The sequence below is a fragment of the Trichoplax adhaerens genome, genomic scaffold, assembly GCF_000150275.1.
Source record: "Trichoplax adhaerens TRIADscaffold_2 genomic scaffold, whole genome shotgun sequence".
Taxonomy (NCBI): Eukaryota; Metazoa; Placozoa; class Uniplacotomia; order Trichoplacea; family Trichoplacidae; genus Trichoplax; species Trichoplax adhaerens.
Window position 1 is genome coordinate 3,384,956 of NW_002060944.1, and position 16,343 is coordinate 3,401,298.

The following is a 16,343-nucleotide window of genomic DNA, read 5'->3' on the forward strand; positions in this document are numbered from 1 at the left end:
AATTTAGAGATAAACTGGTACAGTTAATCTAGTGCAGTCTCAAGCAATAATATTATAAAGCTATAGTTGTCAATGTATAGCTACGTTTTCAGTATATTATAATCTAGCACCTTTGCACAACGTTCACATTAAAGCAAGCCACTGCCAACAACGTTGTCTAATATGACCAGAGATATAGGCTATTCGAAGTTAACAACTTCATTTGTAGTACAATTACCATTGTTATGTTTACTGCGGCTTAAAATTGTATTACTTATGAGAGATACTAAGAGAAGGTCCTTTTTGTTACTTCATGTTCTGATGTATGCAAATTTGCGAGTAATAAACACTGTATAATGACTTGACTAATCATAGAGTCACCTGTAATTCTTAGGTCAAGATGCGTTCCGAAAATTATCATTCTGTTGATCGCATGAAACTTCCCGTTGAACGTTTACAAGATTCTACTCCACATTTCGTTCTTAATGTCACCCCTAGTATCGTATTGAGAAATGCACTGCCATATACTATTTCCTATCGATTAGAGGTTCGTATAGTGTATTAACTTCATTTTGATTTAATTCAAAAGCATGAATAAATCATTTCTACTGAAAGGGATCCGGCAAACATGAAGTACTTAAGGAGGGTAAGAAATGCTCTTTATACTCTGTGATCCCCACAGCAAAGCAAGTCATCCAAATTGAGGTATGATCAATCTTTATATATTGATTGTGATAATCTTCGTTCTCTGAACAATGAAGTTATGATAAACTCCAGAGGTTTTCATTTCAGTGTATATATATAGGGCATCTGAACTCAAATAGAATTTATATTTGTTACATACTACAATCCCTATTTTATATTTGTATACAGCTACTAGATTACCTAGGAATGAACTGGCATGGTAGCTTTGCAATAAATAATATCGTAATGGGTTCGACTGACAAACAAGGGCTAATACTGACTTCAAAGAACATTAAAGATAAGACTGTTGTAAGGCGATAATTAGATTTTATCTTCAAATCTGTAAACAATAGCTAGTTTATGCAATGTCTCGCCATATCTTTTCTTAGGAATTACAATTGATGCGCCTTTACGTGGAAAACTTAGAAATATCCATATCAGCCTCTCATTTAATGATAAATGATACGAATTTTCCTCTGTGCTACAAGGCAATAGCTAGATTTATTTGTGCATAATTCAGAGTATTCGATCTTTTGATACTTTCGTACTTAATATCAATAGCAATCGAAAATACTTTTACTAGTGTTATTATTATTATTTTTTAGGGAGTTGATGGGAGAACCGTTGTTGAGCATCCTCCTTCAGTCAATCCTATTATATTTTCAACAAATTCTAAAAACTTTTTTTCAAGTGGCAAGGTAACACTTCAGTAATTCGAATATCTGCACGTGTATCTTCTTGTAATTACTTTATAAAGCAACCAATTAACTGAGCCGTAGCAAGTTGGCTTTCAGAATTGTAATTACTATCTTTAACATTTTGAGCGACATTACTAGCGTTATTATATCTCTTGAAGTATGCGTGTTTGATATATTTTTTATGCTACACTGTATTATCATAAGCCATCTAGTGGTTGGACACAGGACGTGCACTACAACTTAACATATTTACTATTGGACATTAATAATCTAAAATTATTTTGATTGATGTTAGATATCCTGTAGTGTACCAGGCTTCACGAAATGGTCAGATGGATTTTCAATTGATGCAGTTGGTAATGCTGGTTGTATACAGTGTCATAATCTCAAGGACAAGAACTTATTTGAGATTGGCATAAGTTCATCTTTATCCAATTTCGGATTAACAAAATTTGTGAAGTTTTCTCCCTTCCATGTTATCTCTAACCAAACGAATGTAAGTCTTAATTCTACGTTCGCTTATATTGAAAAGCAATGGTAAAAGTTGGAGATGCAATCTGGCGAGTTTGATATTTAAGATGTTTTTATATCGCAGTATGCTATAACATGTATGGAAAGTGGTGTAAATAACCCATATTCAGTGATGGTTCCCGCAGGCAAGGTATGAAACGATATGGACGTAATGCACAATTATCATTTTTAGCAAGTTATCATTTGCCTATTCGTTAGCTGCCAAATCAGGCAAAAAGCTAACAGATATATATTACTGTATAGGTTATCCCGTTTTGGCCATCAAATGGAAAAGTAAAGATGCGAATTACAGCTGGCACTGGTCGAATTTATTCACCTCCTTTTAAGTTTAATGTAGACAACAGCTTTTTACTTAAATTAGACAACGAGGTAATAAACCCTTACATTATTATTTATACACCTCGAGGAAAACTTAATGATTATTCTTTAGTTTGCATTTCATTTATCTTGCATTTAATTTTCTATACCGTGATGAAAAAATTTCGTTAATAATTATAATGTTATTATTAGATTGGTGCTATCAACGCTAGCGTGCAGATCTTAGAGTCATCCAATATAATATCATTTTACCCATATACCAGTGGTTCTGTGCCTGCTCTACTTATTAACCGATTATCGAATTTGACCATTGAGTATCGGCAATCGTAAGTTGTTTGCGTTTATAATTCAAATGCCTTTAAATTGATTTAAAGTATTTAAAATTATTTCAGTCAGATTACAATAAATAGATTAAGAGTTTAAGGTATCAAAGTTTAAAAAATGCCATTCTAATTCTATCCTTAGCAATGAATCTTTAAACCATAAATTAGAACCTGGTACACATCGTTATTACGCGTTGGATTATCCCAGTGGGCCATCAAAGATATGTTGGTGGATTTCCGGACGAGAAAAAGAGACAGAAAGCAAGAAAGTCAATATTGTAGAGGTAATAGCTGAAGGCGAAAAATCTACCTTTTAAATAACTTCTGTCACATAAAATCACTTTCACCAGTCAGGTCATCCTTATTTGTTATTTTTATATTATAATTATTAGAATCAACTAGCTGATCATACAGTCAAAGGCCAAAAGATGTACTGTATATCCTTTTTGGATGGATTACAACGAGTTATACTTTTCACACCTGATGCCAGCATTGCCTCTAGAGCATTGAAGGCAAATTACATATTCTTCGTATTAGTACTGTTGTAGAATGTATGTTACAGATTCTCATCAATTATCTCTTACTAATAGGAAGTAAGGCTAGAACGTCGAGATATTGATGTACACATTAATGTCCATGGTATCGGTCTATCATTAGTCAACGATCGAATTGGTGTCGAAATAGCGTATATTTCCATGTCTTCGTAAGTACACGCACGGATGGATGAATAGACACAATAAAGGATTATAGTTGAGTGGAAATTTTTAAAGAAATTTTTACATTTTGCAGATCTACTTGTGAATGGAAATATAAAAACAAGAAGGGTCGTTGGCAAGAGTTAAAAGGGGAAATATCTCAACGCATTGAGAACGCCTGGTTAAACTATCAGCAAATGATCGCACGCGGTCAGGAAGTCTCGGAAGAAGTTATATTGAACGAAGACTTTAAGGTAATCTAACTTACATGAAACAGAGTTTTTTCTTAATGAATTATAATAAACTGTAAGCGATTGGCGTATTCGCTATTTAACTAGGTAAACTTTCGTAAAATGATTATGATACGAAATCATGATCATCCAATCAAACGTCTGTATAGTCCTGGTATAGCCATAGAATATGGTAAATCTCCCAGTCAACAATACTTTTCGGTTACAGTAAATAATATACAGGTAAATGGAAAAAACTTACTTAAATGAATGCATAATGCATAGAATACAGGGTTTTAGTGATAAAATAACTTTTTGAAAATATTTACGTAAGATTCGTGGTATTATATTTATGAAGATTTCGATGTCACAATAACTATTGTATATACTGCACATAGGTTGATAACCAGAGGTCATACCCGTATTTTCCAGTGGTATTTTGCCCAGTCCCTCCGCCAAAATATGCCAGTGAAGAAATTGGTAATAAATTAAAATTAAACTTTCCAACTGTAATTATTAATTGCAATCATAGCCTTGGATTAGTTGACAATAGAACTATATCTTTCTAATACACAAAGACACTCAATGTAATTATTGGAATATAAGTAAGAAATGCGTAATGCGATTGAAAATCAGTTAAAGAACGTATAAGTTCCCATAACGTATCATCACAGTTATTTAGAGTGCGAAACTTTAGTATCTACTTAATTAATATTGCATTACTGCGCTGCCTAAACTGCACGATTTTTTGGATCAATCTATTAGCCGCTCAACCTTTCATTCAACTGTGCGTTATTGTCAAAGAAGAAGAGCGAGCAGACTTTAAGCAAATCCAGTACGTTTATGAATTCTTATAAAAGACTTGCTTTAGCTTAATAGTAGAGAAATAGAGCTTTGTGTCTTTTATCAATCTAATAAGGTATCTAAGGCTCCTGATACAAGAAATGAAAATTCAAGTAGACAGAGGATTTATAATGGATATGATTGATATTTTTCAAGAGAGAATCATGCCAAATGAGGTATTCTATTTCATATGATGATCTCAATTATTAGTCAATATCGGAATCTAATTCGTGGAACTATTGTTGCCAATGCATTGGCATAATTATATCCAATTTAAGGATGATTTATTCAAAAAGGATCTGGACTATCTTAATTCTTCCGAAGTTCAGAGTGATACTGTGGTAGCAAGCCATTTTACGATTATGCTTAAGTGTTACCTTTTTTCCAGAAAGTGTTTCTGCGTTTCAATTAAATTTTGTGTCTTCTCAGTCTGTAGACGAAAAGTTGAAGGATTACTACCAAGATCTTCATTTATCACCTATAAAAGTATATCAAAATGGAATTTTGGTGTTTTATTAAATTTTACTGCGCTAATATATGCAATGTTACCTTACGAGGATACGTTTCTGTTTTCCTTTCTTAGTTGGATTTAAGCTTTTCAATCAACGAAGGAGCACAAACATCCACAAACCACACTGATGACTTTGTTATGAATAGTGCTATATTAGATGTAGCTATTAACACCGTTGGCTCAGCTGCGACATCAGTTCGTGATGCACAATTTAGGTTAGCAAAAGTGGCCTTAATGTGAATACATGATTGCATTTTTTACCGTTTCTTATTGGTGTTTGTAGTTTTAAAATACTTATCTACAACTTTCATTTCATAACATCAGATTAAGTTATTTCGAAAGAAGGAACATGTTTTACAGTAGAAAGCAGCTAATATCTCAGACTATTGAATATTACCGAAATCAAGTAACTAAATAAATACTGCATTAATTTATCAATGCAGGTATAAAAAATTTAATGCGTTGACTTCCAAACATTATTATTTATCAACCATAGTTTATTCAGCAAGCTTATATGGTTGTTTTTGGCCTTGACGCTCTTGGAAATCCATCACATCTATTTAATGACTTTAAGACCGGCATACAAGATTTCTTTTACGAGCCATATCAAGTACGAATTTTGTTTCGTGTTATACGTGTATAAAGTTTCGTATACTCCATGATATCATCTAAAAATTTATTTGATAATATTAATAACAAAGGGAGCAGTTACGGGACCGGCTGAATTTTTTGAAGGTCTTGGACATGGAGTCACTGGCCTACTAGGCCATACTATTGGTAAGGATATTTTATAATAAATCTATAGTACATTTTAAACGTTTCTTTTAATCGAAACGAGATTTATAACCGTTTCAGTATTATATGACTTAACTTTAGTGCAACTCTACTTTATCAATATCATATGAAAATTGTATCAATGCACGATTTATTTTAATTTACGATAAAGGTGGTACCTTCAGTGCCGCCTCGCGTATAACCGATACTGTCGGCAAAGGATTTGCTGCACTATCGATGGATAAGGAGTATCAACGTGAGCGACAGAAAGCCTCATCTTCAAAGCCAAGTGATCTTGGAGAAGGATTACTGCGTGGCGGTAAAGGATTTGCCAAAGTAAGCTCTAATAGATTTCTCAAAATTTTACATTGTTATACTGATAAATTCATAAAGGAGTAATTCTTGTCATGTGTGAAGGGTCTTTGGTCTGGCGTTAGCGGTATAGTTACCAAGCCCATCGAAGGTTTGATTAATTTATCTTTGCAAGCATCCTAATCTAAATCTTATACAATATTACATGTAATATTGCTGCTTTATCCAGTCGATTAAAAGTATTACTCCAGTGCCCGCTATTTATTCGTATCGCTAATTTTTGAGCTTAAAATTGAACACTAGGAGCAGAAAAGGAAGGTGTTTCTGGATTCTTTAAAGGAGTTGGCAAAGGTTTAATTGGTTCAATTGCTAAACCGACTGGTGGAGTGGTTGACATGGCAACGAGTACTTTTCAGGGCATCAAAAGGTTGGCATTTGAATTCGTTTTATGTACAAGACTGCAATTGCGCCCAAAGTGAAATATTTATAAATACTCATAAAATAAGAAATAACTCTTTCTTAGCATGTCAGGTATAGACAAGGAGCTGAATAGAATTCGTCCGGCCCGTTTTATTCATCGAGATAACGTAAGCAAATAAAGGTGTAGATGATAATTGAAATGAGATGTTCGTAATCCTCCAATAGCATCACGAATAAATAATTAATGAATTATTATGAAGGTAATCCGCGCATACGATAATCATGAAGCTCAAGGAAATCACATATTAAAGGTATTGTAATGAAAATTGTGTTTTTGTATTGAATCTATCCTTGTACTCAAGTCTTTAATTTTTATTACTATTGTGTTGTGGAATTATAGGGTATGTCTAAAGATGCATTTGGATATGACAATCTGCAAGAAGACGCATACGTTGCTCACGCTTTCGTGGATAGAATGAATAGGAAATTAATTATGATTACTACAAAGTGAGCTGACCCCTAATAAAGCGACAGTATATCTCGGATACAGAATACAAAGTAACACTAAGTTCTAAAATTGCTTTTTAATTGGTTTCAAATTAGGCGAATCTTGAAAGCAGAAATACTAACAGAAAATGAACTGTGGAAGTGTTCGTGGCAATGTAATTTTGATGATATGGAAGAATTGCCAACTTCGACTAAGGAAAATATCACTATTATGGTAAATATGCTATTATCATGTAATTTTTAAGAAGTATGGAATAAGTGAGCCCTTACTTTAATAGCGGCGTTTTACGATTAAATTATTATAATGTTATCTGGCCGATGGAATAGGAAAAGAAATCTGGTCTTTTTGGTGTCTCGACAGTGTCGACGAAGGTTATCGACTGTGGAACTTCAGAAATCGCTATGGTTAGAAGCTACTAATTACCATGATGTCCTAATGTATTAATTCTGGTTTATTCATAATGAAATTTTTATTAATTTATATTAGTGGCTTCTATTGAGGATAAAAACCGCTTTGGATTACTCAAAGCTGCAGTTTAGCTTTTAAAATTGAAAAGCTGATGTCCACAAAAATGTATTGGTTTCTTACTGAAAATGAAGACAAGGTGAAAACGATGGCCTAAAATGATCTCTTCTGGTTATGATTTTAAATAGGTAATGTTGTAATCTGATGCGGCCTAGAAGTGAATTTATTTAAGCTAGAAGTCTTGTACTGTAATAGTTATAATATTTATAAGGAAGCGGTATCGATACCGTATTACATATATTTCTAATTTTACTATACTATCACCTATGTTGTCATTGATATATCTTTATAAGCAATATCTACATTCGAAGTAAGGATGGAAGATGTCAAGATTAATTCTACTCAGTTCCATTTATGTTATCATGCTGTACTGTACCGTAGGATGAAATTACAGTAATTGATGTTAAAAACTGTCCGATATCAATAATACTGTACATGACCTGTTGCAGCCAATTTTTACAACACTTTGAGCGTGTTAAATAGTTTTAATCGTAAGTTGATGTGTTTTAAAATATTCGTATAGAATTATGTTGTATCCATTGAGTGTTGTTCTCTGCTAGTACTCTGATATTAAAGTAAAGTTTTTCATTTCTTAATTGTAAACACTCTTTGCGATTGAAAGGGTTATATATTATGTGTCTAGAGAGATATTTTCATACTTATTGTACCATTGATTTTAATATCGTAAGATATCTTGTATTTAAAACATATACTATTGTTTATGTGTTTAATTAATATTGTGTAGAAAGGGTGGACCGTACTGCAGTTAATGTTATCTAATTAATTGAAAGAAATTTTTCCTTTTTAGCTTATTTCTCATCGAAAATATTATCGGTATAATTCCTATTTTAATGTTGGGTAATTTAATAAAAAGATGACATACATGCCTCTTATTCATTATGAATAGTAGTTCGATATAGTATGCTACGTTTTCAAGTGATTCAATCTATCGGCGATGATTAATTATGAATCCTTCGATTGAAGGCTTTTATTGTAGACGTATTTTATTAGGGGAAACCGTGGCCGAGTTTTCAGGCTAATGAATGAAGAGTGTAGCAGAAATTATATTGAATTAGCGTTGAGCCAATCTAATCATAATTTTTCATCCTGGAATATAACATATAGCTAAGACGTCCATGAAGCTTATTAGATAATTGATAAGAAAATAATCTTACAAGAAATAATACAAATTCTTCTCTGAATCGCCGTGCTTCCATTGACTTATTATCTAAACAACAGCACCTTGTTTTATTGGCAAGATTTGATTTGATTAGAATTGGCTATCTCTACGCAATTCGAATTACTTCTTGCTTACTCCGATAGCGCTATTTTTGTCGGAATGCTTCAAGATTTAATTCGATTGAAAAAGATCACTTCCAGGTCATTCGATTTACTACTTCCTGCCTACGCAGCAGTGCCTTATTAATCTGAATAATTGAAGATTTGGTTCGATTAGAAATATATTTAAAGCAGAACTCGATTTATTTCTCGCATAAACAATATTAGTTTATTCATCACATTATTTTTATTGGATTGGAAACACATTACTCATACGAAATCTCATTTACATCCTGCTCACATAAATGCGTCTTGTTATCGAAATTATACTGTAACATTCGATTCGACCATCAATTAATCTTCTCTGGGTTACCCTTTCTTTTAAAATGACGATAGTATATATCGAACTGGTCCGTATTGTTTAATAGTTGTTTTAATTCATTAACACCTACGTGCAATTATACATTATAATCCTATAATAGCCGTCGTGATAGCAGTATACGCGTACGTAGAAGTTTAAAATGCATTTTATATTGGTTGTTGTTGAATGCAAAAGGCTTTTGAAGAAAAAGTAAACGTAATTTATCGCCAGACACTAATAGACCTGTACGATTTTAGAGTACCACCACGAAATAACCGCCCACTGTATCTTGTAACTCTATCTAGCTATTGAACTATGTTAGACTTTCAATTCTAAGTCATAAGTAAAATATATCTCGCATATTTATAGAGTTATAATAGGCTGAAAGATACTGTCTTATTGTTATTAAATGATAGGCAATAATTATAAAGTGATCAATTAATTATGCGATAATCTAGACGTCAAGCTGTCTACGAGTTTATATGATTATTTGGTCTCTACACGTAAAAATATTCTTATAAGACATGTCGAATGGAAGAGATACCCTATTCTAACGTGACAATGATCTAAATAGCGCACATTCTATACGCAGTGTTTAGTTATCCGGCCTTGTACATAAAAGTCCCGCATTCTTATAGTACACCATATACCAGGTAGAAGAGACACCCTATTCCACCCTCGCTAATACATAACATTTAAGCCTATATCTTGAAAAAATAATCATTGCCACGATGGTTTATAGAAATTGATTAAGCTTAAAGTACAAGAGGTTTAGTTATTAACAATTCTGAGAAACTACGACATTGAATCAGAAAGAATACTACTTTACGGTCTGCAAATAAAAGCAATAATTGCAAAGTAATCTAAATAGCGCACATTCTATATGTTGTATATGAACGAGACCTGATGCGAAATCGGTCTCGTTCATATATACCGTACGCGTAACTATCCGACCTGATATATAAAATGTCCCGTATTCTTATGTTATACAAAATATATCGACGGGTTGGAAAAGTAATCATCATTACGATGATTTATAACGATCGATTAAGCTTGTGGCACAAAGCCTGCTTATTATTCATAATTATCAGTTGCAGAGAAATTGTATGACCAATCCATTAATATGTTGCCGTTGGCTATAGAAACTAACCTTGCCTCTCTAGATATACGAGTAGATCAGATTCAATTTCTAATCCCCCAAAAATCACCCTATCTGATTCATTGTTGGCCATGATATTTTAAGTAGAGTTTCCTCCTGCTGCGCTTCTATTACATTATCAAAGCTGTCTTGATGTATCTATCGTATTAGTTAGTTCGGTTAATACACGGTAACACAGTTATCCTCTTCATACTTGCTCAATAAAGACTACTATTTTCACTCATGATTTCTCTTGTAATTGAATTGCAATTATACCAGACCCTCAATCTTCCGAAATATCACCGAAACTAAACAAAACTCTTGGATCTTCTCAGCCTAATTCTCTTAGCCTTCACAGTTATACCCATACGAAAGTATTATACCAATAACTGACTGAAGTCCATATTTCAATCTTGATCATTTGTACTCACGCCAATCCAATCATAGCATGAACATCCAGTTGTAAGGGATTGAAAAATAGGCGACGCCATCGTCTAATAAGAGTTCACTGTGAGTTGTGCTTTGAAGTTGGGGATTTTCCGATAGCTACATCGGTGATAGTTGTATTTTATCCTTCCACCGCATAATATTAGTGCGCTTTATAGAACCTTGCATTATTATTTATGATTAATGAAGATACGACTAAAGAAATATTTACAGTATAGTTTGCTCTCGAAAAGAATACCAGGTTAAGCACAGTGCCGCATCTTAGTAAGGTAGTACTGTAGTTTGCAACTCAATACTGGTCGTATTCCTGAGTGAGTATATTCAAGTATTCTACTCAATAAACAAAGTATGCAAAATTTACCGAGTATAACTGTAAATGTCAAAATAATCATGGACTCACTGGGTATTCTTCTCATGGTCCACGGAATAATACTCGATCTTCGTCACTGTTGCGCTATACTGGAAATATCGTGAACATGTGTAATAAATATGCATACAGTGGATAGTTCATTCTACGTGCTTAACTATTCTTGATTATGGACTACTCGATATACCGGTGGATCGAGTAGTCCAAGCTACAGAGCTGTCTATCACAATGAATTGGGAACGAATTCTACCATAGCATGGGCTGGACGCATGGTATTTCTTGTTCATGACCTTAGCTAATACAGTAGACATGAATTCTACACACGCATTTAGATTCGATTTTAGTAACGTTTTTCGCGATAACTAAGTAGTACAGCCCTAAATAAGCCTTAAGACTAAAATTATAATTGTATATCCACGGTGAATATTGCTGTCATAATTTGGATAGTCCAGTCGATTGCAGTTAGATATTCCTTGGTCGTTGTAAGACGAAGCTAATTTTATGAAATACTGTGCAGTAAAGTGAAGTTTACAAGAAACCGTAGTTCTTGATCTTCAACTATCCATGCTCTTGCAGACTGTCTACCGGGGCTCATCCAATATTCAAAATAGACTGTACTCAACATCGAGGCAGCATCATCGATACCCTAATAACGAGTTCGCTTTGGCCATTTTCGGTCTTCTTTATCGTTGTAAGGCGAAGCTAATTTTATGAAATACTGTGCAGTAAAGTGAAGTTTACAAGAAACTGTAGTTCTTGATTTATAGTTAAAGATCACTTTATCACAAACTACCAGCACTGCTGTGCTGGTAGTTTGTGATAAAGTGATCTTTAACTATCCATGCTCTTACTGACTGTCTACCGGGGCTCATCCAATATTCAAATAGACTGTACTCAACATCGAGGCAGCATCATCGACACCCTAAGAACGAGTTCGCTTTGGCCATTTTCGGTCTTCTATAAGAAGTCCACCCGTCGAAGTCTTTGCTGTCAGGAACTGCTTGATCCCTATTCACCCACTCAGCCAAGCCACTATTCATCCTACTCGATCCCCTCAGTCAAAAATGACAAAAAAGAAACCGGGACTACAGTACAAGCAATCCATTGCGACTTAGCAGTGAGTAAGTAAATATGGATCGAGTAGTTCCTCTGGTTTCTTTTTTACCATCGAGAAAATCTTCTTCATCTTTGAATGAAGAAGGAGGGAAGGAAGGAAGGAAGAGAGGACTGAAACGGTAACTTAGCAATGAGTGAAACTGCGCTGATGCCTATAACTGGAGTACGCATGACATCGCCACTCCGTCCGTCTCTCCCGTTTACAGTTTAAAGTACTGTACTAGAACTCGACTGCATTGTAGACTGTACATTGTAAACGTCATCATTTTTTTTTTTTTCTTTCAACTCTGCGATTCTTCAGTAGGCTAAAAATGGTGTGGATGATCGTTGGACTGGTCATTTCAACTATACCATCAGCTTGCCGTGGAACAGTCTACCGTCGGAGATGCTTTGTCTTGAAGAAGCTGTCAGGTGGATTTCCCATAGTAGAGTGTCCGCTTTCAGTGATAGAATAAAATAGAATGACCACAAAACCGACAAGGCTGGACGTTGTGGCCCGACCAACAGCCACTTCACTTGCCCCCTGTACAGTGTACAGTTCACATTACACCAAACTGTCTTGCACTGTACACTGTACACTATTGTACAGCACAGTACAAAAGTTTTTATCTATGAGTATTGTATTAAAGTAACCAATGAGATAGCGTTACGCTTATTGTCTTTTAGTTTGATACTAAATCATACTAGAAAAACAAAAAAAAAATTACGCCCCTAGGGCACTCTCTCGCGCTCACTCTCCATGATCGACATTAGGCTTGCTTAGCAGCCAGCATTCACTCACCATTTCTTTTTCAGTCGATGCTAACTTGGTGTTTGCCTTGATCGAATCCATTTCCCAGCCATGAAAATCATGCCAGGCAATCGTTTCTTTTGGGCATGCAGTTGTATCCTACTTGGATTGATTGTTCAATGTTTCGCCCATAGCCATGGCGACTCGACTGTCAAGCGACAAGTCAGCGGCAATGTTTGGATGGAGGCATTGCTATCGACGGCGTTGATTAGTGCTGCTCCGTTTCTGATTCTTTTTCTCATTCCTATTAGTGGTAAATCGAGTGAACAAGCACCACTGTTGAAGGTCTTGCTCAGTTTTGCTTCAGGAGGTTTACTAGGAGATGCATTTCTACACTTGATACCTCACGCTGTTTCGCCCCATCATTCCCATGATAGCGACGCCGGCCATGACCATCATCATCATCACGGTCACGATCATGCCGGACATGGTGGCCACGATCATGGACATGGTGGCCATGATCATGTCCATGCTATGCCATTATCGGTCGGATTATGGGTTTTAGCAGGGGTTTTAACCTTTTTTATCGTTGAAAAATTTGTACGCAATATTAAAGGTGGACATCATCATCATCATCAAAATGGAGCTCATGGTGGTCATGATCAAAATTCAGCCAGTAACACTTCTCAAAGTACCCAAAAGGAAAATAGCACGTTAAGAAAACGAAAAACCAATAAAGATGATGCAAAGGATGCAAGCAAATCAAAATCAGGTCATTTTTTTCTTCAAGCATAAACACACTTATTCTCATCCAGTCAACTATCCCCTCATCAATCAACTCAGTATGCAAATAATCTCCACTCGTCTTGTCTGTTACGCCATTGGCTTTTCTGTTTAGCGTCATTTTCAAAGTTGAGATATTCTACAGCACATTACTGTAAAGGCAGTCACAACGCTCTGTGATCAATGGATTAGTCTATCAGAACCACCTTTTACGCCACTAACTACACGTAGAAAAAAATCGTTTTCCTTTTTAACTGGAGCGTTGACTACTGATAAAATGGACATTGATATTGAGTCGACACAAAAATTCATTAGGAGACCTTACTACAGTACCATGCTCCAGTTTTGTATGTAGGTTTCACTCCCGTTAAAGGTTTAAACTATCCCAAATAGAATCGAAATCAACGGTATGCACTGGCCATTGATTACTGTACTGTGTACATCATCAATAGATTATCGGATAAAAAAGAGCTTTACTGTATGCTATGATGAGAAAATTCTCATCACTTTCTATATGCAATAACCTACGATGGTAATCGTTTAGAAATATGCTGTAATAGATGCATTCAAAGACACTTCGTGCGATTTTCAGCCTTGTAGTCTCAGTTATTCGAATAAATCACTACTGTTGCTTTTTGTAATCTTGAATCGTGCCCATCTCATTCATAATGTATTAGCCTTATGTTCTACTAAAATTGACCATGGTATACGCGTATTTCGATTTCAGTAAATTATTAATTCTTTCTTTTCTTTGCTGTCTATAGAATCGTCTAGTGATGAAAGCAGTAACGATAGTGACGAGGGCATGAAAGTATCTGGTTTCCTCAATTTGGCCGCAGATTTCACTCATAACTTTACCGATGGCTTAGCTATTGGTGCATCCTACTTAGCTGGCCAAAAGATTGGCATCATTACAACCATAACTATTTTATTTCATGAAGTGCCACATGAAATTGGCGATTTTGCTATTTTAGTTCAATCTGGTTGTTCCAAAAGGAAGGTTAGCAAATTTTAAATACATTTTTCATGTTGATTGATAATTGTGTAGCAGTCTTACAATAACATCAATTATGAATGACTGGATTGCATCATGCAAGTAGATGCAATCCTATCTGCACTATTTTCTTACAGTCGATATTCCATATATGATACCATTATTAGGCAATGTTTTTACAACTATCGACAGCAACTGGTGCTATGGCTGGTACTGTGGTAGGCTTATTGGCCGATGTCGTTGGAAATGCTGCAACCACTTGGATATTACCCTTTACCGCTGGTGGCTTTATCTACATTGCAACTGTAACAGTCATTCCAGAATTATTAGATGATTGTAAACCATGGCAAACTTTTAAAGAAGTGATAGCGCTATTGATTGGTATTGCTTTCATGATCGTCATTGCCCTATACGAGTAATTTATTATTATCAATTCCCATCATAAGTAGAGTTGATATCTAAAATCGTTTTCAGGGACTATTTTATTTCTTGAATTGAGAAAGTTTGCCCCCGCTATGGGCGTATAATAATTATTATTACTATTGGTAAATATTAAGAGAATCGAACAGTGGCATCGCCTCCTTCTGATGATAAGATTCCATTTAACATGTCCTACTTGCGCATCTATAGATAGTCATTAAATGTTGTTTTAACTTTCCTACATTATATGGCCGTAATCAACTACATACTGTCTGTATGCCTGCATTAAGATGCAGAGATGTGATCACAATTATTCAACATGGCAACTACCAATATCGAGCAAGTTTAGACAAAAGAAGGCGAAAAAAGCCATTTTTTAATCTGGTTTATTTAGTAAACATCATGACTTCTTACAACAAAGATTTGTGTTTAGAAAGAACAATCAACGAACTTAAATCTTTGTACTAGTTCAATTATTAGGCGCACCTGTGTCTTTAGTCCGCGTAATAATAATGCAATTATTCAGCATGCTGTCGAGACGGGGATACGCGTAGCTTTACATTGAACAAGGCCGAAATTGTTGAAAGCATACGTAATACCTCTATTGCAATAGATGGTTATGATAATGGTCAACGATTCAGAGTTTCCGCTGAACGAACATTGATTAAAAATATTACTAATTGGATAGAATCAGTCGAAATCGCAAGATCTTCTAACTCTAGCAATGATTTGTATTGGATGCAAGTAAAATTAAAGTGAAAATTTGCCATTCAATAGTTCTTGTGACATATCAATGTGAATATACTAGGTGTTAATAACTATCACTGTGAAGGAAAATATTAATGAAAGTTGCCAAAGACACAACTATTGTGCAAATATATATGTTCCAAAACAAGCATGATAGGTAATTTTCACCTTGTAGGATTTTTTATTTTATTTTCGACTCTCAGATGATACTCCATTTTTCCTGATCCAATGAAATAAAGTTTAAATTGAAAACTCAATTAATTGACTGTCAATTCTGAACAGTTGCACGAAGGTAAACAAACAATAAATCATACGGCTTTTTTTGCGTGAATATTATCACGCCTAGGATAAAGAGTTAATAAATTCATTTACACCGCATAAATCTGAATTCCGTTTGGTTACTAATCATTATACTGTACGTCTTTAAGACTCATTTAGCCATTCTAGGGTATTTAATTATACTGTATCATTATGACAATCACTAACGCCAATAGAGGCGCGGTGATTAGAATTCTTATACTACATCGATATTGGTACAGTGTGATATAAATATATATGCAGAATTGCAATCGCTGTCTATTTCTTTTGTCTTCTTCTCGTTTATACTGGTA

The 16,343-nt window shown here is 34.7% G+C and overlaps 2 protein-coding genes across 2 annotated transcripts; both read left to right on the forward strand.

The window, feature by feature from the left end:
• Nucleotides 1-379: 379 nt before the first annotated feature.
• Nucleotides 380-8,213, forward strand: TRIADDRAFT_53268 (uncharacterized protein; the record flags this gene model as incomplete). The annotated part of the gene is made up of 27 exons (XM_002109310.1): nucleotides 380-526; nucleotides 595-684; nucleotides 1,269-1,361; nucleotides 1,657-1,857; nucleotides 1,957-2,022; nucleotides 2,136-2,261; nucleotides 2,403-2,536; nucleotides 2,676-2,817; nucleotides 3,124-3,236; nucleotides 3,323-3,482; nucleotides 3,567-3,701; nucleotides 3,857-3,938; nucleotides 4,224-4,293; nucleotides 4,378-4,477; nucleotides 4,885-5,027; nucleotides 5,137-5,218; nucleotides 5,309-5,422; nucleotides 5,514-5,589; nucleotides 5,759-5,922; nucleotides 6,004-6,049; nucleotides 6,202-6,325; nucleotides 6,422-6,485; nucleotides 6,579-6,629; nucleotides 6,719-6,825; nucleotides 6,922-7,039; nucleotides 7,153-7,230; nucleotides 8,160-8,213. The coding sequence occupies 27 exons, from the start codon at nucleotides 380-382 to the stop codon at nucleotides 8,211-8,213; spliced, it is 2,880 nt and encodes a 959-aa protein (XP_002109346.1).
• A 4,695-nt stretch (nucleotides 8,214-12,908) lies between these two features.
• On the forward strand, nucleotides 12,909-14,984 carry TRIADDRAFT_20426 (uncharacterized protein; the record flags this gene model as incomplete). Its single annotated transcript, XM_002109311.1, has 3 exons — nucleotides 12,909-13,560; nucleotides 14,384-14,571; nucleotides 14,733-14,984. The coding sequence occupies 3 exons, from the start codon at nucleotides 12,909-12,911 to the stop codon at nucleotides 14,982-14,984; spliced, it is 1,092 nt and encodes a 363-aa protein (XP_002109347.1).
• Between the last annotated feature and the right edge of the window lie 1,359 nt (nucleotides 14,985-16,343).